Raw genomic sequence first — 23,570 nt, forward strand, 5'->3', positions numbered from 1 at the left:
AATTGCCTATAGGTAAATACATTACACCAATTGTACATAGTGAGTTTTTTTTTTAGGAAAATCCAAGAGTCATACATAAGTACACATTATTCTTTTCCCAGTGAACTGATCAATGTCGATCAACATCAGTACATTGATCCTTATCTGTCAAGCCCATATTGAACTCCTTACATTCCATACTAGCAGGTAGTCCCGGCCGAGCAGCATCTCTTTCCCAGCCATAGCCTTCTAAAAAGGGCTTGTAGCTGAGCACCTCGTTCAGACCTGGAGGCACGGTGGACCTCAATCTGTATATCCATCGTGCCTCCGTTTGTAACAATTTTTGGTCCACATCCTCACCTCTTATATCCTCATGTATATGATCAAGAGTATAGAATCTCATAACAGATAGATCAAAGTTATGGCATAGACCCACATGCCGACTAATGGGGGAAATTAATTTGCCATTCTTAATTAAATACAGATGGTCATAGATTCTCTTCCAAACTTGTCTGCATGTTTTCCCTATGTAGAAAGCCCCACAGGTACAATCCATCAAGTAGATCACATTTGTAGTTTGACAGTTGGTTGTATGATTTAATCACCACTGCTGGTCGTTCGGTAGGGGAACCATGTTTCCCTCCTCAAACCACCCGCAATAACTGCAATGCCCGCATCTCCTAAACCCCTCCCTGCCACAGGTGAATTTCTGGTTGAGTGGAATGTGGAAGCTGCGGGTGACCCTATCTCGTATGGATCTAGCTCTTTTGAAAACTATTTCGGGGCTCTCTCAGATATACTTCTGTATGATGCTATCCTCAGTTAGGAGATGCCAGTGGCGTTTGATGCAATTCCTAATTGTGGCATGGTGCCTCGAAAACTTAGTAACCATTTTGACCGTTTGTGTGATGCCTTGTTCCCATACCTCGATTTTTTCATCCCCATATAATATATGGACTCGTTCTTTCTTTTGTACCCGGTTGTAGGCTTTTATAAGTACCTTATTATTGTAGCCCCTTTCCAACAGTCGGATTTGCAGGGACCTGGCTTCCCTTTTAAAGTCGATATATATAGAACAGTTTCGTTTTAATCTGAGATATTGGCTGTAGGGGAGATTGTCCTTTTAGGAATCGTGGGTGCGAGCTGGACGCATGCAGTATAGAATTTCCCGCTGTCTCCTTCCGATATAATCTGGTCATAAGATAGCCATCATCAATCGCAATAGAGACATCTAAGAATGTAATTTTATTTTTGGCTGTAATTGGTGGTAAACTTGAGATTGAAATCATTGGTGGCCAGAGAGGCCCCAAACCTTTCCAATTCACATAGAGTACCAGTCCAGATGAAAAAAACGTTGTCAATGTAGCGTCGCCACAATGAGATGTTCTCAAGCCAAGCCTGTATTGATTCGTTTGAAAAGAGACTTCGCTCCCATCCCCCAAGATACATATTGGCATAGGATGGGGCACAACATGTCCCCATCGCCACCCCCTGCACTTGGAGGTAGTGGGGTCTCCTTGAAGATGAAGACATTTCTAGTTAAAATATGGCGCAAGAGGTCAACCACAAAGTTATTGTATGCCCATTGCGTCCCTGGTCTCTCACTCAAAAAGCCCTTAATCACCTTGATACCTTTTTTGTGTGGAATGCTGTTGTAGAGGGACTCAATGTCCAATGCCACTAGCCAACAATCCGCTGAAATTGACATATTCTCCACCAGTTTCAGGAGTTCAAAGGTATCCTTCAGATAAGAAGGGAGACATGTTACATGTGATCTCAAGGGGGAGAAGTTACACCCGGGGGCCAATGTGCTAGCTGCTCACAACTGTATTTAAATTGATTTAAAATAAACAATTAAAATATTCTTACTTTACAGCATTTGTTTTTGCACAGTACTGTGTGTACGTGTTGCTTTTTTGTCGTGGAATTAGACTATCTTAAAGTACTTTTTCAATGTATTAGTTCATTTAATTGTTATTTTTTTTATTGTTTCTCTTTCAGACCAAATGACCTGAACGCCTTGCAACTAATTAGTAGTCGAAATTTAAAGTTGCACTTTAACCTACATAGAGGCCTTCATCACCACATCAATTTGATGTTTGATTACTTTCACCTCTCAGTCATATCTGTTGTAGTTCATGGTTCTTTGGTTGCTTTGCATCAACCACTCATCAGGTAACTTTTTTTTGTAAACCAGAAAAATTGATTTGTTGGGCTGGTTAGCCTGTCATATCCCTGTGTTCTAAGACATGCTGCATGTTGTAGCCCCTGGTTTTGCTTGGACTGGAGCAAATTAATGCTTTTTTTTAAATAGTCATCTTAATGCCTGTGGTCCCACGCTGTGGATTTCCATTGGTACTGCTCACATTTACATCTGTGCGAAATGTATGCAGTAAAAATAAATATATATCCTCTACTAAAGCAAACTGAGGAATTCTATGAACATGTTCAGTGTAACTGCTTATCCTTACAGCAAGATTTTTAGGATCATAACGATTAGATGTCCAGAACTAATGAACTAATCTGGTATGCCTTCCATTACTCCTCTCTTTCACATACTGGACATTGTATATTTGCCTATTCAAAGAGTAACAGAAAAAAATATTCTGTTTCAAAGACAGACGCAATATGATCTGTTTCTAAAGGTTATGAATTGGTCATTGGTTTTGGCCATCTAATAATTATGATCCTAAAAATCTTGCTATGAGGATAGGCAGTTACACTTAACATGTTCATAGAATTCCTCCGTTTGCTTTAGTAGAGGATTCATTTTCCCATGTTGTGAAGTTTTTTTTTTTTAATGAAAAAAAATCACTAAACTCTTATTGTCTCGTTTAGCTTTCACCGTGCAATGAAGAACACCTGGTTAAACAGAAATGCTCCCACCCAGAATAAAGAGTCTGCAATCCCAACCCTGGAAAGTGTAGTGTTTGGCAGTAACTACACAAAGCAGCTGTCTGCAGATGTAAGCCTACTAAAATCATTTTTTTTTTTTTATGGAATGGGGCAAGCTTAGAAAGCTTTTGGCAGGAATTATACTTTAAGGTGATCTAAAGGCACCAGCTTTATGTTAGGTATTCAGAACAAGCATTGTGAAATAAATAAAAAGAATGTATTATGCTCCATCAATGACATTACAAATGCCATGTGACAGCACTCGGGCTTTGGAATTGGCTGCTAGAGGTCACATGCTATCCCATACCAGGAAGCACCAGATATTTTCACTGGCTGAGGCAGCATAAGGACCAGTGGGGGATTGTTGGTAAAGAGTAGTATCAGAGTTTCGGGCGAGGGGAGTTTTCACAAACACTCTTACCTTGGGGTTAAAAATAGGCAGGCGGAATACAAATTAATGGGTACTCCACTAGGGAAGTCAGAAATGGAAATTGATCTGGGGTTCATTGTAGACCACAGATTGAATAATAGCTTGCAAAGCCAGGTTGCTGCAAACAAAGCGAGCAGAGTACTGTCTTGTATTAAAAAGGGAATGTACTGTAGAGACAAATCTATAATTGTGCCGCTTTATAGATCGCTGGTTCGGCCTCATCTGGAGTATGTGGTCCAGTTTTGGTCACCAGTCCACAGAAAGGATGTCCTTGAGCTGGAAAGAGTCCAGAGAAGAGCAACTAAACGAATTAAGGGGCTGGAGGACCAAACGGAGACAAGGCTACTAAATTTAAACATGTTCGCGCTGGAAGTGAGGAGATTAAGGGGGGACATGATTTTGATGTTCAATGGTGATGGCAACATCAGCAATAAACTTTTTACGGTAAACTCCATAACAAAGACTAGAGGCCACCACCTAAAATTGGTGGAGAAAAGATGTAACCACGAAGGGGCGTAGGAGCTTCTTCGTTAGAGCGGTTAGGTTCTGGAACTCGCTGTCACAAGCACTGGTATAAGCTAAGAGTGTGGAATCATTCAAAAAGCATTCGGACAATTTCCTCAGAGACTGCAACATACAGGGGTACAGGTACGCTTAAAAATAAAGATCACACAGGACGATTACATACGCAGAATCACATAAATACACGCAGTAGGTTGAACTTGATGGACCTGTGTCTTTATTCAACCTGAAATACTATGTAACTTTGCCTTAATGGGTAAAGTGACAGCATCTCTTTAAGGATGATTACTCAGTGAGGAAGACAACCCAGAAGATTACACTTCTAAAAACAGGTGTTCAAAGAAACCATGCATATTTCTGTTCTGACAACATCATTAAAATGTCTGCTCTCCTGTGCCTTTTTTTGGTGGGGTGTTTTTGTGTGTTACAAGATACATTTGCTGTAAGTTATCTTTCATGGATAAACATGCAGGATGAGTGCAACCAAATCTGACAAGTACAGCTAGAGAGACTTTGTGAAAACAAACCTCAAGCAATTGTGGAACTCTCTTCTATACAAGTACACCAACATGGGGACCATGCAGTCTCCGCATCTGGGCATCATCAGAAAAAGACTCGTTCTGGTTAAAATGTGAAGTACCATGTATGTGATTCCACTAGACCATGAAGTAGGGTTTGGTAAATTTCAAATGCTTATAAACAGCATCTGTTACCAGGTTTGTATGATTCGCTTGTGCAAGCTAATGATGTTTACCTCTCTTTTCAGGGCAACAGCTTTGTGGTTCAAGAATGTTTCCTACAACATGCCTACAACTTTCATTATACACTGTGTGCCTGTTTGCTGGTATCATTTAAGGGGTTATACAGCTATTTCATGACTGTAACAAAAGAGTTACCTTCCTCCCTCAAACTGGAGTTGGGTAAGTATGGAAACGCTAAGCACATCTATGCTACCTTCTTGAGGTCAACTTTGTATTACTTTCCTTTGCTTCTGGTCTCTTGGATCAGTATCTCTATGTTGTAAACTTAGAACATTTTCCTTTTTCTATACTCCTACTCTGTGAAATGCAAAATCTTATTTAACTGACTGAAGTTACTTACACCAGAGCAAAGTAATTATTGCTATAGGTGTTTTGCATTAAATACCATTACACTGCTCAGTTACTTAGGTGGAATTGACCTTCCAGCCCTCAATGATCAGTATTTATCCTTTCACCACTCCCAGTGCCATATTCACCGTTTATTTTTATTTTTTTAATGTAAGTGCATGTGTAAAGCTATAATTGTTATATGTATATACACCAATCAGCCATAACATTATGCCAAGCCAACACCTCAAACTCCTTGGGTTCCTCAAACCATTATTTAACTATTTCTACAGTGTGGCAGGGCACACTATCCTACTAAAAGAAGCCACTGCCACCAGGGAATACTGTTCCCATGTGGGGGTGTACTTGGGTCAGCAACCATGTTTAGGTAGGTGGTATGTGACATAGTAACATCCGCATTAATGGCAGGACCCAAGTTTTCCCAGAAGAACATTGTCCAAAGCATCACACACTGCTTCTGCTAGCCTGCCTTCTTCCCATAGTGCATCCTGGTGCCATCTCTTCCCTAGGTAAGCGACACACATGCACCCAGCCATCCACATGATGTAAAGGAAAATGTGATTCACCAGCCCAGGCCACCTTCTTTCATTGCTCTGTGGTCCAGTTCTGATGCTCACATGTCCATTGTAGGCACTTTGGGCGGTGGAAATCTGTCAGTATAGGCACCTTGACCGATCTGCGGCTACGTGGCTCCATATACAACACACTGATGCACTGTTTGTTCAGACACCTTTCTATCGGAACCATCATTAACTTTTTCAGTGATTTGAACCTTGGCCGCCCATGACCCTGTTGCCAGTTCACCAATTTTCCTTCCTTGAAGCACTTTTGGTAGGTCCTGACCGCTGCAAACTGGGAACAAAGCCATTCAAATGCTTATGGTTGTCTTTTTTTTCTGCTTCCAACAAATCGACTTTAGGGACAAAATATTCACTTTTTGCCTAATATATCCCACCCACTTCCAGGTGCCATCATAATGAGATAATCCATGTTATTCACTTCACTTGTCAGTGGTCGTAATGTTGTGTCTGATCGGTGTATGTGATATACATGATGTTGTGGTCGTCATTTATATTTCTCATAATGTTGCTTGGATGTTTTTTAGGATAGAGTTGAAAATAACCAGTGGTTTGGGAACATTGGTGCTTATTATTTATACTAATTACTAACAATGTGCTACAGTTGTTAGGCACTTTTTAACTTAAATGTCCAATGTTATTATCAGTAGTGGTTACACATGAGCACTACTGATCCCTTTTTATTACACATCATAGAATGGTAGTATAGTGCAAGGTATAAATTGCATATTTCACAGTGCTTTCTTCTTTTTTTCTGTAGTTACTAGTTTATCAGTATCTTTTTTTTATCCTTCTTTTCCCCTTGCTTCGTTATATGATGTACATTCGTCTTGCTCTAATAACCATAACTTCACAATACTGCATATAAAGAAATAACTGACCTTCATCTGATCAGTTTCATCGTTTTCGCATGTTAACCTGCTAGAAAGTTCTTGCGCTGATTGACCATATAACATCCTGTCTGGTCTGACTGGAGTGCACTAAATCTAAAAGTCTCAATGTACATCATAGAAAATTCTTCTCTGTCTACTAGCTCTAATACCTGTCTGTGCTTTACTTGACTGATCTCCTCTTACTTGCTGTCTGACTTCTCACTAACACAAGTTAAGTCGTAAAGCACAGATATGAAAGAAGTGTAATTAGTACATATGTGTGCCATCCTTACAATCAGCCAAGCCCCGCATGCAGGTCCTTTATGAACGTCTGCTCAGAAGAAAAAATCCGTGGCCTCCGACAGAAGCTGCTTCGGGTATGTTGTTCTAGACAGTGATGTATTATACAATTGTAATCAATCAGATTGTTTATTATGATATGTTTGTTGAGGGGCTAAAAACTTGGAAATTGTTTAGTTGTAACTTGTCAGTGCTGGTCTTTTCTTGAAGCCCTTAAACCCCTTCAACTCTAGTTTGGGTGTGTGTCACATTGATGACCGCTTCCCAGCACATGCATGCCCCACTCTGAACACTAAAGGTGCCCATACACTTTACAACCCTCGCAAGACTTTTGTCGTATGAGAATCGTGCAGTGTATGGGCACCTTAACTCTGATCTGGAGTGAAGAGATATGTCTTAATTACCACCAGTTTCCTTATCTGCACACTGGCGTTAATTATTTTTGAATTGGCCACAGTCATTGCAATATATTCTTAAAGAACTACCTTAGGCCTTGTTCACACTAGATGCAGTGCGTTCTGGCCCGATTCTGTCCAGAACGTGCTGCCTCGCATTGCGGCCGGTTCACTTTTTTGTCGGGCAGGAAGGGGCGTGGCAGGCCATTGAAGTGAAATGGCACCGTAGACGCGCTCTCTGGCCGCACGGGATCGCAAGGCACATTATGCCTTTTTTGTTTCATTTTTAGGGCATCAGTGTTTTAGATCACTCTAGATCACAGCCAACACTCTCATAGTGAGTCACTTGAACCTGAAAAATGAAGTGTAACATGTTATACACAGATATAATGCAAATGTCTTTCTCGCCCATTGAGGGACACAGGAAATCTTTAACCTTTTGACTTTTACTTCCGCCTACAGGAGTATTGGACATTGGCAAACAAAAACAAAAAAAAGCCCAGGATAACCCCCCTCACACTACCAACATGTCTTCAATTTTTGCTAGCTCTGTTGCGTGAGGGACCAACTTATTTAGACTAGCTCCCTCTCATAATTTCTTTAATTGGTACACTTTTCTACATCTCTGCCCGGTCTTGTCTCTTTGAATACAGCCCTCCAATGCGGCCGTCATCCAAGAGCATGCATCAGTACCAGTTGACTTTACCTTCTGATATTCGATTTGGCCAGTACGTCTAGCAGAGTTGCATTTTGCCTATATAACAGTGACTGTTGCCTTTAGTCCAACTTAACCACACTAGATGGCGGTCAGCTTCTGTATGAGCATGTATAGCAGATCATTTATATGGTTACTTCTCCAGTTCATTATTCACTCTCCACCATTAACATTTCACACAAGAACAGTGTAACACAAATGGCGCTCACTCACAAAAACATTGTTTTGTGTCAGAGGATCCTTTTTCAAGCAGGACTTGAATTTAAGAGCAGTGTAACACATATGGCACTCAATCTAAAAAATGCCACTTTTTGTGTCAGAGGACCTTTTGCTAAGCAGGAGTTAAATACAAGAACTAATTTTTTGATGATTGCAAGCTCCTTGTGCTGATGTTTTCTGTTTTGCTGGTGTGCTCTAAAAGTGGCAAGTGGGGTATAAGTCGCTGCACAGGGATAAGCATAGCAGGTGTGTAACTGTCCCTCTAGTCAAACGATCCCGCAAATTAGAAGCTCAAATTCTCATAACACTCAACTACATGCAAAAAACTAAGTCAACGCTATTATCCCACTGTCTTTACCAACTTGCTCCACCATGTCATCTCTAGTATATCTCTAGTTTCTCCTTATCATTTTTGGCTCTGCGAATAATTTAACTTTGCCTGTTGGCTGCTTATCTGTTCTCCAGAAGGATTTTGTCTGTAAAAGAAACCTGTACTGTGGAAGTGTGTAGGCCGCCATTGCTGATATTACTCACTTACTCCGCACATATGTTTCTTTTAATTTTTGTATACATATAGTGTGGGAGTACATCTGTTATTTGTGGTCTAAAGTTGCCCATAGTTGGCTAGCTCTCTCCATTTAAAAAGCATATGCTAAACACAGGCCTAGCAAGACTTTTTAGCCAGGTTGCAGAGTGCAAATGCTGCTTTCTGCAAACAGTAATAAGCACTTCCAATACCTGTGAATGTTGGTAATTGCTGGGGAGAGTGTCCAATACTATCTACATTTTGAGCAGATTGATATCCCTAACAAACACAGCAAAAAGCATGAATATTCTGTACATTTTTTTTCCCTCACATTATTTATACTCATTTGTGTTAGTAGAATTTATTGTACAATATGCTGCAAATTACTTCCTAATGAAATGATAAAATATTTGCACTGGTTCATGAAAAGTTGTATTCGAAATCTGTTGAACTCTTTTTTAAGTACATATATTATGCAATCTTATGCATGTTGAATTTACCCATCCTGTCTTATTTTCTTAGAAAAAATTGATGTTGATGCCCGTCTATCGGAACTATGTGAAGATGTTAAGGTATGTGTATACCAAGTCTTTCGTGTTTCCATGCCTGGAGAAGACCTTTTTTTATTGATGATTCATGTTTTTTTTGTTTTTTTGAGTAAAGTTTGAATTGGGAATGTGAATTTAAGGAGGAACTCCAGGAATCTAAAATGTAACCCTTGCACTGCAAGTATTAACTGCTTGTTTTGGTCTAGGACAGTGGTTCTCAACTGGTGGGTCACGCAACACTGTGTTCAGTGGGTCACCGCGTACCTTCCACTGCGCTAGGTGAGAGGCTCCTCAGCTTCTTCCTAGCGTAGCACTGTCAGTTCTCACATCGAGCAGCCATGCTGCCTGGTGCCGAGTGTCAGCTTGGGGTAGGGATTTTTGGCTTACGGCCACAAAGGAGCTCCATCCATACGTTCATTGCTTACAGCTCCCTCGCAATCCCTGTAGAGGTGCCTGGATCGGGGTGACGTCACATTCTGGTTCCCAGAACCTCTACAGGGTGTGCAAGGGAGTTATAGAAGTAATGCATATATGGATGGAGCTCTGTCCAGCACAGCAGCCCACGCTCGACCCCAGGCTGGGGATCCACTCCAGTTTTCGTAAGGTAGAGAGACTGGGTGGATCTTAACTCACTCTGTGAATGGTTGTGTGCCTCTGCCAGAGGGCCCCTTTGGACTAGTTCAGTGCGTTTTCTGGTGTGGATTGCCATTTATTTGAATGTCACCCCAAATGCACCTCCCGCCAACAGTTTGATCGAATGCACAGTAGTGCAATGCCTTGGGTTCCAGTGCGGTGTAACTTGGGTCGCGCCTAAATGACCAAGGATTAATGTTGGTCCTGAGGTTACACAGGTTGAGAATCACTGGTCTAGGGGCTCAAATAAAAGAAATATACTTATCTATTCCTCCATCTTGCCTGGCTGGTATATAGGCCAAAGCAGCCTCTTCAGGCTCTGGTGGTCTAAGCCCTGCTGACATCTTCACATCTAATGCAGTCCATTCACCTACATTAGACGTGAGGATGCCTACAGACATACCACAGCCAGGGTGGAGGGAGCGAGAGGTGAATGCCGACTGCCGCAGGACCAAGGATAGGATGAGTATATCATCTGTATTCCTGCCCCTAGAGAAAAATGAAGAGTTATCCCCTGTATTGTGGGAGTAGCCCCACTGCACGGTTAAATTTTTTAGGTTTTTGGAGTTCTTCCCTAAGGGTGGTTTACTTGATTTGTGGAACAAGGCAAATTTGTTATTCTGATATACTACCTCTGCTAAACTTTTACTATGAACAACTGTATTTCTGGCTTGCTTAATTTCATTCTTTCTTTCCCTAGAAAATAGATAATCCTGATGAACTAGCAGAGCTGATTAACATGAACCTTGCACAGCTTTGTTCTCTACTGATGGCACTTTGGGGACAATTTCTTGAAGTTATCATCTTGCAGGATGAAATTACAGTAATGGTAGCACAAGAACATCATATACTAAGAGTGAGTAAAAGTAAAAAGCTTAATGGATAGTAGCACAGGTTGTTTGGCCCACCTTTTTAATGAACACCGCAAGTTATTCAGCCCAGCATTTGAGTGTCTAGCTCACTGATGGTCCTAGCCTTTCGTGGCTTTCCATTTCCACCGACTTACCTAGGGCTGCAACTTTATCAATGGCTTGTCTGACCACCATGATGCTTTATACATACAATAGGAGCTCAGTACACCTAGCCATGTAAATAGCACAATAGAAGTCCTGCTGTTGCTTGTAAAATGTTCTGCTGTAAGAAGGGAGTGATCATATAGGAATTGATCGTACAGAGATGGGGCTTTTCCACTTAAACTGCCAATCCACTTTGATCTTGTTATTCAAATAGGTTGTATTTCTATATTCTAATATCCTTTATTAGAAAGCAGCATAATCTTAAATGTATATTGTTAGTGCTAATGTGAGGCGCAGCAAGGGTTTACCCCATTTTAACAATAGTACATATGGTCACTCTCAAGTGACCAAGTCGAAAGTGACTATTAGTTTAGTAAGAAAAAGGTTTAAATTTATTTATTTTACTTCTCCGTGAAAAAGAGAAGAATGTGATTCATACTAGTATCCAAAGCTCTTATTGTTCATTATACTAATAATGTTTATGGAAGTAATAGCGATCCTAGTGTTCGTGATCTAGGTTTATACTGTGCAGAGCTTCAGTTTTTGCCTGTTGTATTTTTAGGTACGTAGATTTGCAGAAGCGTTCTTTTGCCTCGAGCATCCTAGACAAGCAGCCCTGGCATACCAAGAATTGCAGTAAGCATGAAAACCTGCATGAGATAACTTGAAAACCATTCTTCTTTAGCATACCAACTTTAACTTGTATATATGAATGTACAAAAGTTGTCTGATTGTAAAAAGATGTCCAGCATTTTTCAAAGGAGTGCTATTTTATTTCATACATATATGAAATTGCATCTGTGCATGGCAGTGTTTTTAATCCATTCTCCATTAACTAATTAGTGACTGTTTTTAACCACCCCCTCCCAAATATATCCTCCTCCTCCTGGCATCATCAACAAACCCTTATAAGTTTTGAATAAAGTGGAGAAGGGTTAGGCATTAGGTAAAACATTTTTGTTACCTGTGTCCCTACTTGGTAGATTAACCCCCCTATGTATTTGTGCTGGTGGTCACTGTCCCTGAGTCAGAAAGTGAGGGGAAATCCACATTTTTTAAATGATTACCTGGAAAGGGTAGAGTAGGGCTTCTAATGTGGATTTTTGGGCGATCTCATTCCACTCTTGGACAGAATTGAAAGAATATCTTCCCAGCACATGCGCGCACACACACACACAGCAGAAAAGAACCTGATAGGGGTTTTAACCAGGGATGCACCGTAATTTTGGGCAAAATGTCCAAAGTACCATTTTTCGGCCAAAATTGCGGTGCATCCATAGTTTCTCTCCTCCCCACTGGGCGCTGCTCTATGTCCCCTCTCCACACTGAGCAGCGTCCAGTGGGTAGGAGAGGTCAAGCTCTCCTCCCGCACTGGCCTGCTCGGCCTCCTGTGACGGGCAGGGATTCATGATGGAGAGCGGGGAGGAGACCGCTGTCACAGGAGGCCGAGCCCTGCTGTGCGGGAGAGGAGTCGGCTGTCAGCGTTGTCACAGCAGGCTGGGCTCTCCTGCCCGCTCCGCCTTGTGTGACAGCAGAAGGAGTCAGGATGGAGACCGCTTACAAGCATTTGTAAATAATTGAGGACATAGTATTTTTACTGTATCCCTAATTATGAATGAATAGAAAGTGCTCTAGATCACTTCCTGTTCATTCATGATTGTGAACATAGTAACTTGCACTATATCCACAGTCTATGAATGAACAGGAACACTCCGTATAGTAGATTCCTGTGTGTGACAGGGGCGGCAGAAAAAGAAATTTAGGACTCTGTGTCCTCAATCTCTTTTTCTATTTCAAAAGGGAAATATTCAGGGGTCTGTTTAGACCCCTGATATTTTCCCAGAGCCCCCAACAGTAAAGTAAAAAAATAAATAAAAAAATATAATAAAACAAATTTCTTAAAAGGTAAAAAAAATAAAATAATTTTGGTTTCGGCCTGACAAATATTTGTGTGTGTGGTTTTGGTGTGAAATTGCTGTGCACCTCTAGTTTTAACCCTTTCTTACTCTATCCAAAAGTAAAAAAGTTTTACTTACAATTCCTACAAGTAAAGAAGGATATGTTTCTAAACCTAGGGGTGTGTTTGTGGAGGGCCTAATAGAATGCATTTGTCCTTCCTCCTGTATATGGGTGTTTTTCTGCATTTACACAAGTTTGTTTTTATTTGCCTTTTTATGCATTTTGCAAAAGGTTGAAACATATAGAATAGGAACTCTTTATTTTGTAGATGTATTAAAGTGGAACTAATATGGACCCCCAGAGTTCTCTTCATAAGTATGTACAGCATATTTACACATTGTGGCACACTTACCTCCTAAAGAAACCTCCTCCACTGATGCAATGTCTGTGCCTCCCATCATCACTCTGCCGCTGCCAATTTCTCACAGTTGTCTTCCGAGTATGAAGTCTTTAGCTGTCTTGATTGGCTGGCAGGGGGATGATTTAACTGTCACACATGCAAACAGGACTTCCTTTGTCCCAGCTCTTTCACACACCATGCCAAATTGGGCATTTCAGCAAAACTTCCAAGCAGGCAGGGAATAAACTTTTTTATCAGAGGAAATGGGCTTGTTTAGCTCGTCTAAATACAGCCATGCAATATATCCTGTATTTTGTCTTTTAAAGCAGTAAACTGCAGCACATAATACTGTATGTGAATTAGCCACATTGGAATGAATGAGAATTATAGTTGAAATTATTTTTAATGCATACAAAAGACAGACAAGAGAGAATGGGGCTCTACTTTGTTCCAGAGCTGCTCCTACATGATAGTTAAATCAGGTTTCACACTACATGCTACACTTGGTTGAAACCAAAGTTAGGAGGTTTCATATTGCCCTGTTGTGCTTATTGCTGTTGCTTATAAGTTAAACTTAAGGGGTTCTATTCCTCTCAACCTGGGCTCCAAATTGAAAATATCATAGTGTGTAACAAGGTATGGAGGTCAGTGGGGCATTTTATAATTTTTCGTTTTTAGTGACCAACTTATAGTGGGGCACATGATGTGTAAGGTTGGGTATTTGTTCCCATATTAGTATCAGTGTAAGCACCCCTCTTCAGTAATAATTTTGTAGACTTCTAATATATCAAATATCATCTTTTTTTTTTTTAACTAATGTTTTTGGTCTCCACAGTGCCCAGAGCCATCTTCAGATGTCAACAGCAATTAAGAATTCATCCTACTTCAGTTCCCTTCCTCCTCTCCCTCTAGAGTGCAGTGAACTGGATGGGGACTTTAACTCGCTACCTATTATTTTTGAAGATAGGTATTTAGATTACATTATGGAAGGTAAGTACAGATTAAATGTGTACACAAGTAGATTATACTCCTGAAGTCTTTTTTTCTAAAATGTCTACTTTTTTTTTGTATCCCTTCTATCCTTTTTATATATGATGAGAGCACCACCTTAGCCTCTTTTTAGAACTGCAGTTGCCATGCACTGCACATGCAATGAGTTATGACATCAGGTGTTTTTGAGGGCTTGAAAGTTCAGCTAAACCTTGTATGTACTCTTTTTGAGGAACCGTAGAAATTATTGGGTTTAGTTCCACTTTAATTTCTTTTATACTGTTATGTCAGTTGGACTGGACTAAGGTTTTTTTTTCTGTTTAGGTTTTATTTGTGCAAAGAACAGTCTTGTTAAATATATGTATTTGACATTGCAGATTTGGATGGACCTTGGCTGGGAGTTCAGCACTTGCAACGATCAGATTCTAGCAAACCTGAGAAATTTGACGAGGAGGGATATGTTTGTGCTCCTGGAAGCCCAGAACTAAAAGTCAGAGCTGAAGGTGTCTCTGCTTCATCTTGGTGTGCTGAAAGTGAAAAGCCTTTTACAAAGATGAAAAAAAATGATGACGATAAATCAAAAACAAAAGGAAATAAACTTATGAAGACCATGAAAACTGATAATCCAAAAAAAATGGTAAAGCAGAATTCTAAGGATTCTGTGGTTTTAGTAAGCTACAAATGTTTAAAAGCTGCTACAGCAGAGGCTATGTCTAAATCATTTGAAGGCAGGCCTTCACATTGCCACAAAGATGGACATAACCTTCATCCAGGTTTTTCAGCAAGTGAGACAAAGTCATCTGGATTGCAAGCTTGGCAAAAACGACACAACTCTCTCCCATCTACTACAGTGACAACCAAGCCACCGTCTACAAGTAGTGAAAGTATTCACAGAAGCCACGGCAGCGCTTGGGATTCTTGCAATTTAGCATCTTTTTCCACTTCCGCCAATTCAGGTACACTTGGCACACAACAAGCAGGTACTGGATTTACATATGTGGATAATATTTTAGCAGGGGTAGAAAAATGCCACTCTGGCCACCCCACTGTACCCTCTGGTTTGAGGACAATAGAGGTTAAGCCAAGTAACAAAAACTCATATGAAGGGGAAAAAGTAACTGTTATTTTTAGCTCCAAGTCAGAGGGTGCTAAAAATATGGCATTTAAGGACAGCATACAGGAGCAAGACTTTGCTGCGTCGCCCGGGCCAGTAACCCCATCACTGGAGCCAGATTCTGTATTTGATAAAGAAGTTGTACAGGAAACTAATCTAAAACTGTCTGGAAATGAAGATCCTCTTACCAGGCCTAAAAACAACCAAGTACATAGTGGCAGTAAAGAGGTCCACATTATAGTAAGTGGAGACACAATAAAGCTGCCTGATCTCAGCATCACCTGTGCATCTTCAAGATTTTCTGATTCTGGTGTGGAAAGTGAACCCAGCTCTTTTGCAACCCATCCAAATCCAGAACTCTTGGAAAATGTGACTGAGCATGATCCTGTGTCAAATGACAAGGTATTTGCACCTCTTTTGCTGAAACCAGAATCTAACGTAAAAGCCACCATTGAAAGCCACTGCACAGAAAGCACAAGTGCTCTGAGTGAAATCCAGTCTTCTTTGACATCCATAAACTCTTTACCATCTGATGATGATGAACTTTCCCCTGATGAAAGTTCCAGGATTTCTGTTGTGCCCGAGAGCCAGATGAGAGACAGCAAAACTGTTCTTGACTTGGGTACAGTTGAATTGCCAAAGTTTGATTCCCTTAAATCTAACGTTCTCTTACAGCCTCAAAGTGTTGTGTTTTCTGACACAGACAATGTCCCTGTTCATTCCTCTCTTTCAAATATCAGAGAACTTTTTCAATTTGCTATTTCCGATGAGGAAACTCCAAATGAAGTTAAGAGTATTCCTGTACCCCCTACTGGCTCCATAACCACTTTTAGAGAACTCCCAATCCTAGAAACCCCTTATGACACCCAAATTGCACTCGAATCTGAAGTTATTAATGTGGGAGAGCAGTCAGTGGTATCTGGTTCTGTTGTTCTGGATGAGGACATTTTGTTGCAAACTGTCAAAGAGAAATATAGTGATGAGAAACCAAAACTATCAAACCAAGACATGTCTAAAGCTGGGAGTACAGGTCCTCCTGCTGCTATAATTTCTTCCAGTAACAGCACTGACATTGTCAAACAGGGTTTAGTAGAAAATTATTTTGGCTCTCAAAGTAGCACTGATATTTCTGACATTAGCCCTGCAGAGGATTTTAAGTATGTCAGTCCTGCCAAGGAAACGGTAAAGTTACAGCCAGTCTGCCCATTGCTGCAAGAGGATGAGGATGATGATGATGAGGAGGAACAAGATGAAGAAATTATTGAGAATGGCTACTATGAAGAAACAGATGGCCCATTATACAAATCTGAGGATCCTGAATGTGAAGTTATCCATGATTCTGCACATGATAACTGTTTGAGGTCTGAGAGGATTGGCTCTGAATACTTAAAAGATTCACTGAACATGCCTGGTGTTTGTTCAACCAGTTGTCTATCTTTTTCATATATTTTAAAAGACTCCCCTTGCGGAACTGTTTTTATGTCAAGGAATACACTTGACACTATAACAAAGCAACCGGGTGGGGCAATGCTTGGATCATGCTCCTCATCTATTGCTTGGTATGAAAGCTCTCCAAAGCCTTTAATGCTAGCGTGAGTTTCATTTCATTTATCTAAATATTTTTTAGTTACACAATGCAAGGATTAAACACTGGCATACTACATTTCAAAAAGAAATTAAATGACTGCCAAAACATAAGCTTACAATGGGGGCAAACTGATTATTTTAAGTAAACCTGTATTGATAAAAACAGAATAAACCAGCCACCCAAAGCCCCCTTTAATCTATTTTCTCCCCCCAAACTCTCTATGCAAATGCTCACTTATAAAAAGTCAAAGCATAGGCACGCCCCTACTACGTTGTACCGAGTTTCGGTTATTGCTTCATGGAATACATTGAGGATGTGACGATGCTTTGGCTTCAGGGTGCTCCTGAGGGAAGATCTGTAACGAAAGGCATGTACTGGTACTTTATGGTTCCAGCATTTCAACTGAAGAGCTTAGGTATACCATCATTTTTTTCATCACTACAGGTTTACTTTAGGGGTCAATGCACCTAAAACTAACATTTCAGTTCTGGGTAAAAACTGGTAAGTTGGATTTGACTTTTATCGCCATCCACCTGCCGTTAATGTGGACCTTTACCCCCTCTCACTAAAAATCACATCAGCATACAGCTCTGCATGCTGATTTAAAATCATCTTACATTCATGAGTTAAACAAACTTGACCACTTCTGGCACAAATGATGTAATGTGCCAAAGTGTTGCATCATGGGAAGATTACATCAGCAGAACATTGCTGGGAAATCTCATCTGTAAAATCTCAGGGAAAGACATTTTCTTCCCGTGAGATGATGTGCATGGTCACATCTCCTAGTCACCTGTGCCAGTTCCAGGAAGTAAAGGGAGAGCTAGTAATCTGCCCCTAGTAAACATGCCCACTGTCAGGAGACTGGGAAAGAAAAGCAAAATAAGGTTATCTAGAAGTATGTGTTTGTAGATTGTCATTACTAAACATTTCTAAAGGTGTGTTTGTTGTTATTTTAAAGATATGGGTAAAGTTTCTCTTTTAAGAGGTCTTGTTGCATTTTGTAATTTATTTTACATCATGGAAATGCACCGTATTTTTTGCTCCATAAGATGCACTTTTTTCCCCCCAAAAGGAGGGGGGAAATGTGCCTGCATCTTATGGAGCGAATACCTATCGCCCGACGCCCGGGAAATGCAGTTTTGGGCGCCGGGCAAGTAATTTCTTTTTGTACATTCAGCCCTGCTCCTGACAAGCAGAGCTGAATGTACAGTGGGAGCCGCTGCTCGTTTATTACAAGGTGTTCTAATTAGATCACTTGTATGAAATTGAGCGGCGGCGATCGCGCCGTCGTTCTTCGTCTGCTCTGTGTGATTACTGAGACAGCGCCACCTGTCTCAGCGGTCACTAACTGCAGCTTCTGTGACAAAAGCCCTGCGTCCTATCGTCCAGAGTGTCTTATAGACCGCAAAATACGGCACTCAAATTGAACTTTTACAGCCTAGATTTATTTCGCCACAGAAGATTTTTGGTATGAAAGTAATAGTAGTGCTAAGATTAAGAGTGAGTTTTATGGTCAGGAGGTTTGGAATGAGGGTTATAGTTCGATTTACAGTTTTAAGTGTTGGGGGTTGGTGTTAGTGTTTAGCTTCAGGGTAGATTTCTTAGTTGTAGGTTATTGGATACCATATCCAATATGTGAATTGATGCTAAATACATATTACAAAGAGATGTATTAATGTACAATGTATTGACTAATGATTCCACACAATGTACTGTGTGCAGTCTGACTGCAAGATACTAAGATATAGAGCTGAGATTTGTATCAGGGAGCTCATGCGTGAACTATGTTTATGTTAACTTCCAATTCTTAGTTTGGAAAAATTGCACCTTGCCTCTACATTTATCCCTATTTCTAATATATTTTATTTCTATGTTTTTGTAGGTTCCTTCAGGCCAAAGAAGAATTAAAGCAATTAAAACTTCCTGGATTTTTGTATAGCGATGTGACTCAGTTGGCTTCCACAGCTCCATACTTCAGTGTGGAGGATGACGACAGTTCTGATGAGGGAATCCATTTGATTGTGTGTGTACATGGGCTGGATGGTAAATATTACACAATGTCAATGATGTGTATAACTAATGTGAAAAAAGAATGAAGAGATAAATACTGAATGTTAGTTACTGGTTTCTAAAGAGAAATGTTTCAGGATTTCTTTTTTAGAGGCAATTCTGAAGTAAGCATGAGGGATAATATGTTTATTGTTTACTTAAATAGCACCAACATCATTGTACTGAATTATGGTGCGACTGTCCAGTCTGTTTCCCTGTGATTTAACGGCCTGGGGATACTATTTGGGGAAGATCAAGTATTGTAGGAATAACAAGCACTTTTGACTGTCTAAAACATCTATTGTTATTTCAGGCAAATTAGCAGACTGAGAAGATAGAAAAGGACATATTCAGTTATATCTAGACTAGCTTTAAATAAGCAGAGTGCATGCAAGATGACATATCTGCAACAGTTTGGAATAAGAGATAAGTAGGAGGTATTGTGATATTAAAGATACATTTTTGTATCATCTGAACATAAGTTGTATAGAATTTCAATGATGACCCCCTCCTCCCCCATCTCTCCACTAAGCATCCAAGAGCTTATGCCAGCCTCCTTCTATAGGAAATCCATAGCTATTACTAGCGTTACCTAGCTTAGGGAAAAATACTTCCTTTTTCCTTTTTTTTAAAGGCATTACCCTTTAAAAAAAAAAGAAACAAATGGCAATAGAAGCCTGTAATTTTTATATGTATATAAAAGATGCATGCTCATGTCTTGATACAGAGGAAAACCATTAAATGATAGCTGTACAGTTTTAGTCCAGTTATCCTTAAGAGTTTGTCCCCTGCCAATGTCCATGATTCACATCACATCTTTGCTGTGGGGCAGCTGGGAGCTGCATAGCCACTCCATGGACAGTATTCCACTGTGGCACGAATGCTAAATAGATTGCACATTTATTTCTATGGAAAGGTTGTTGGTGCCATCAATCGTCAGCTTTCGTTTAGGAATGGACAGGGAATTTAACATGCATGCAAGGCCGGGACTGGATACTTACTGTGGAGAGTCTGTGCAGCTCCAAGTGGCCCAGGTAAGTGGAAAACCTGGGGGTGGGGGAACAACCAGGGCTGGATTAACATAGGGGCTCCAGGCCCAAAACTGAAAATAGGCCCGGCCAGCCCAGATCGCCTCGGCATGCTGAATACAATCAGTCAGAGGTGCCGGTGCTCTATAATTTTTTTTGGACCACGTCACTTCTAGTGGTGCGGTCTTAGCTGTTGGAGGCATGCTTGGCTCAATGCGCAGTCAGATGACACAGCTGCACTGGAATTGGCATGGTTGAGAAAAGTTACAGCACATGGGAGCACGAGTTGAGCCTAGCACACCTCCAACAGCTCCGACGCGTCACCAGAAGTGATGGAGTCGAGAATTTTTATGAGGTCTCTAATTAGGCATATTGGGGGGCCCAGCGAGGAGCGAGCGGCCGCCTAATTACAGTGTTTCCCCGAAAATAAGACAGTGTCTTATATTTTTTTTTCCACGAAAAAAGACACTAGGTCTTATTTTCGGACCAGGCCCACAATGCTCTTAATCTGGCCCTGAGAAAAACCTTTTATGGATAACTATACTAAAAGGGAAATTAATTTAGATGAATTACATTTCGTTTCCTAGTTGGTGAAAGGCTTTTGGTAAACAGGTGTAACTTGCATATTCGTAGTGCATGAAATGTATGCTTTAGTAGCCAGGCAAAAGGTACCTAATCTGTAAAAAGCCTAGAGGTCTCTGTTGCATGTATTTGGAGGTTTCTCTGTCACTCACCAAAAAGGAATTGCACCTCATAGGGAGGGCTAGGATCAGACCTGATAGTTCGATATTAAAGTCTACCTAGAGAAAGTGTTAGACAGATCATCAATTTATAATGAACAAACGGCACCCAGTTTTACTTTTATTGCTCTGCAAGCATTGTTCCAACCTTTTATTTGTTTACTGTTTCCCGGGCTTGATCTGTTTTTCAAATTTTTTTAAAAAGAAATTCACACTGTCTTATAGGTAATGGGTAGCAAACTTTTTTTTAACCTTTTTATTTTTACCATCTTTTATTGTGTAGGTAATAGCGCTGACCTCCGCTTAGTGAGAACCTACATAGAACTTGGACTACCTGGAGGGCGAAAAGACTTCCTTATGTCAGAAAGGAATCAGGTGTGAAACAAACATACATTTGCACTAAACCATTAAGAGGGAATAAGAGGTTGCAATTTCTTAGGTTTCAGGTGTAACATGAATTGTTTGCTAGTATCAGACATGCAAATAATATTGAACGGAACTCAAGGCTTCCCTATTATTCTTATAAGATGCAGAGCAATGTTTTAGCACAAACTTTTAACCTAAAAAAGCATGTTACCAACCAAGAATTGCTGTTCTCAATCACCCCGTACATTTTGTTTGTTGGCCTTATATTGAATGTTATGTTGCAACCTTTTCATAAAAGTATAACTGAAATGTGTAAGCAGAGACTGACGAGCAGTTATATAGTGTTTTATATAATGCAAAACAAAATGCAGAATTACTATAATTGCCCAATAATCCCACTTACATGAATCATTGAAAATCAGAATAATATCTTCTGAATTTCTTCCCCAGAATGATACATTTGCTGACTTTGATTCAATGACAGATCGTCTTCTAGATGAAATTATACAGTATATTCAGATCTACAATCTGGCTATTTCAAGGATCAGGTAAGAGTCATGTCATTGTGGATTGGTTAACATAATACTTGTAACATAATGTTAAATATAGATTGAAATGTGCATCTTCTCAAAATGGTTTGTAAATGCTTTTTTAAGTTTAGCTGTACTTTGAAAATATTACCTCTTTTAATATATCCTGGGATCTTAGGCAATTTCTCACACATAGCCTGTTACCTCTGCTTTTGCTCTTTGTGAGCTTTCCTCCCAGGCATAGGGCAGAGTAAATATTATATAAAAGGAAAGCATCTGCTGCACATACATGTTTAGTTGTATGACTTCATGGTGGGGAATCCTAAATCATTATTTTCTTGCTGTAGTTAATTTATTATATTAACCTCCTGAAATCTTCTGTACAGATGCACTAAAAATGGGAGAGAGGAGCCAAATGGGCTCAGATACAGTACATAAATGCTGACAGGAGAAGAGAGCATAGTGAACAGTGATGACTCACCGTTATGCTTCTGTTATTTCATTTTCCAGCCAGAAGGTTCTTGACCAAACTGCTACTGCAGTTGAGGTCAAAGATCTGGCTATGCTTTTTAGCAGGGATGCCTGTATCACAGGATACACGGAACAGTGTGTGTGTATATGTATATATTATATTTATATTTATATTTTTTGTATATGTAATATTTTAATAATTTAATGTCCTGTCTGAAGATCAGCGTTAGTTTGATTTGCTTGTCACTATTCAATGTAGTGTTACAATATGTTTGTTATGTGAACTGTCAAAGTGTAAGTTTAGCTGTATTCCACTGGCAACATATACATTTAACATGCTTTTTCTTTTAGCTTTATAGGACACTCATTGGGGAATTTAATTATACGATCAGTTCTTTCACGGCCAAGGTTTAAATGTTATCTTGGCAAGTTGCACACTTTCCTTTCTTTATCTGGTCCACATTTGGGTACACTCTACAACAGCAGTGCTCTTGTCAATACAGGTGAGAAGAAAAAGTTTTGTGTGCACAAAAAGTGCCTGTTCCTTTCTCTTGTAGTGCTATGGAAAATAAAAGAAATAGGAATGTCACATCAGAGTCCTTTTTAAATTGGCCAGCATTATGTGAAGCCAGTACTTTACTGAAGGCTCTTATTTATATATTCCACGGTGATTCTAGCTAGGTTGGTATTATTCATATGGCTATTGGCACCAGTAGACCTCCACTGATACCCCTAGAGCAGGGGTGATCGCGTAGCGATCACTGTAGATCGCGATGTCCTCTCCTCCCGCCCGTGGGGCTTTTCTGGATCCTTGCTGCTCTCCCCATCTGTATGCAGCGGGGATCCGAGAAGAAGTGAAGGAACCGCTGCAGCCGGTGGAGGAGGGAGCAGTTGTTACAGAACTAAGGCCGAGTGGTGAGGAGAGAGAGAGACGCTCAGTCAGGATCTGACAGCCGGCGCCTCTCTCTCTCCTCACCGCTCGGCTTTAAGTGCCCCCTGCGGCTTAAGTGCTTCTTTCACTTCTCGTCGGATCCCCCCTGCTCTTCTCGGGAGAGCAGGGGGGATCCAGAGGTGAAGCTGAGCCCCCCTGTGTGTGGCCGATCACACCAGTGTCTGTGCAGGACAAACACTGGAGCGATCAGCTGATCACACCAGTGTTTGTAAATAACTGGGGACACATAGTACTACGTCAAGCAAAACAAATGACAAACGCACTCAACAATTTCTCACCAGCTATACAGTAAGGTGCACACGAAATGGGCTTTGAACAGTAAAACAGTAGAAAGGCATCATGGCACACTCACAAACCAGCATGTAAAACAACTTGTCTCACCACTAAGGCTAATAACAGAGGTTTGGATACACGTCTTCTGCAGAAAATGTGACAGCCGCGCCAAGGCACCTCTTATAGTGCGGTCCTAACTCTAAACTATGAGAGTCTCCATCTTGGAGCACATGGGGGCAGAAGATTTCAAATTGGGTGCTCCAAGATGGAGACTCTCATAGTTTAGAGTTAGGACCGCACTATAAGAGGTGCCTTGGCGCGGCTGTGCGGCTTTCACATTTTCTGCAGAAGACGTGTATCCAAACCTCTGTTATTAACCTTAGTGGTGAGACAAGTTGTTTTACATGCTGGTTTGTGAGTGTGCCATGAT

The 23,570-nt window shown here is 40.5% G+C and overlaps 1 protein-coding gene across 1 annotated transcript in view; it reads left to right on the forward strand.

Annotated features, from left to right (window-relative positions):
* FAM135A (family with sequence similarity 135 member A) overlaps positions 1-23,570 on the forward strand; it is a 91,279-nt gene that overhangs the window by 61,127 nt on the left and 6,582 nt on the right. Inside the window, 13 exon segments of the mRNA XM_018564834.1 lie at positions 1,981-2,154; positions 2,818-2,944; positions 4,593-4,746; positions 6,685-6,762; positions 9,063-9,112; positions 10,422-10,577; positions 11,300-11,373; positions 13,872-14,026; positions 14,404-16,732; positions 18,614-18,774; positions 20,832-20,923; positions 21,365-21,462; positions 22,267-22,418. Of these exon segments, the coding sequence (XP_018420336.1) occupies positions 1,981-2,154; positions 2,818-2,944; positions 4,593-4,746; positions 6,685-6,762; positions 9,063-9,112; positions 10,422-10,577; positions 11,300-11,373; positions 13,872-14,026; positions 14,404-16,732; positions 18,614-18,774; positions 20,832-20,923; positions 21,365-21,462; positions 22,267-22,418 (3,800 nt within the window).

Source organism: Nanorana parkeri, unplaced genomic scaffold (genome assembly GCF_000935625.1).
Source record: "Nanorana parkeri isolate BGI_ZX_2015 unplaced genomic scaffold, ASM93562v1 scaffold785, whole genome shotgun sequence".
Lineage (NCBI taxonomy): Eukaryota > Metazoa > Chordata > Amphibia > Anura > Dicroglossidae > Nanorana > Nanorana parkeri.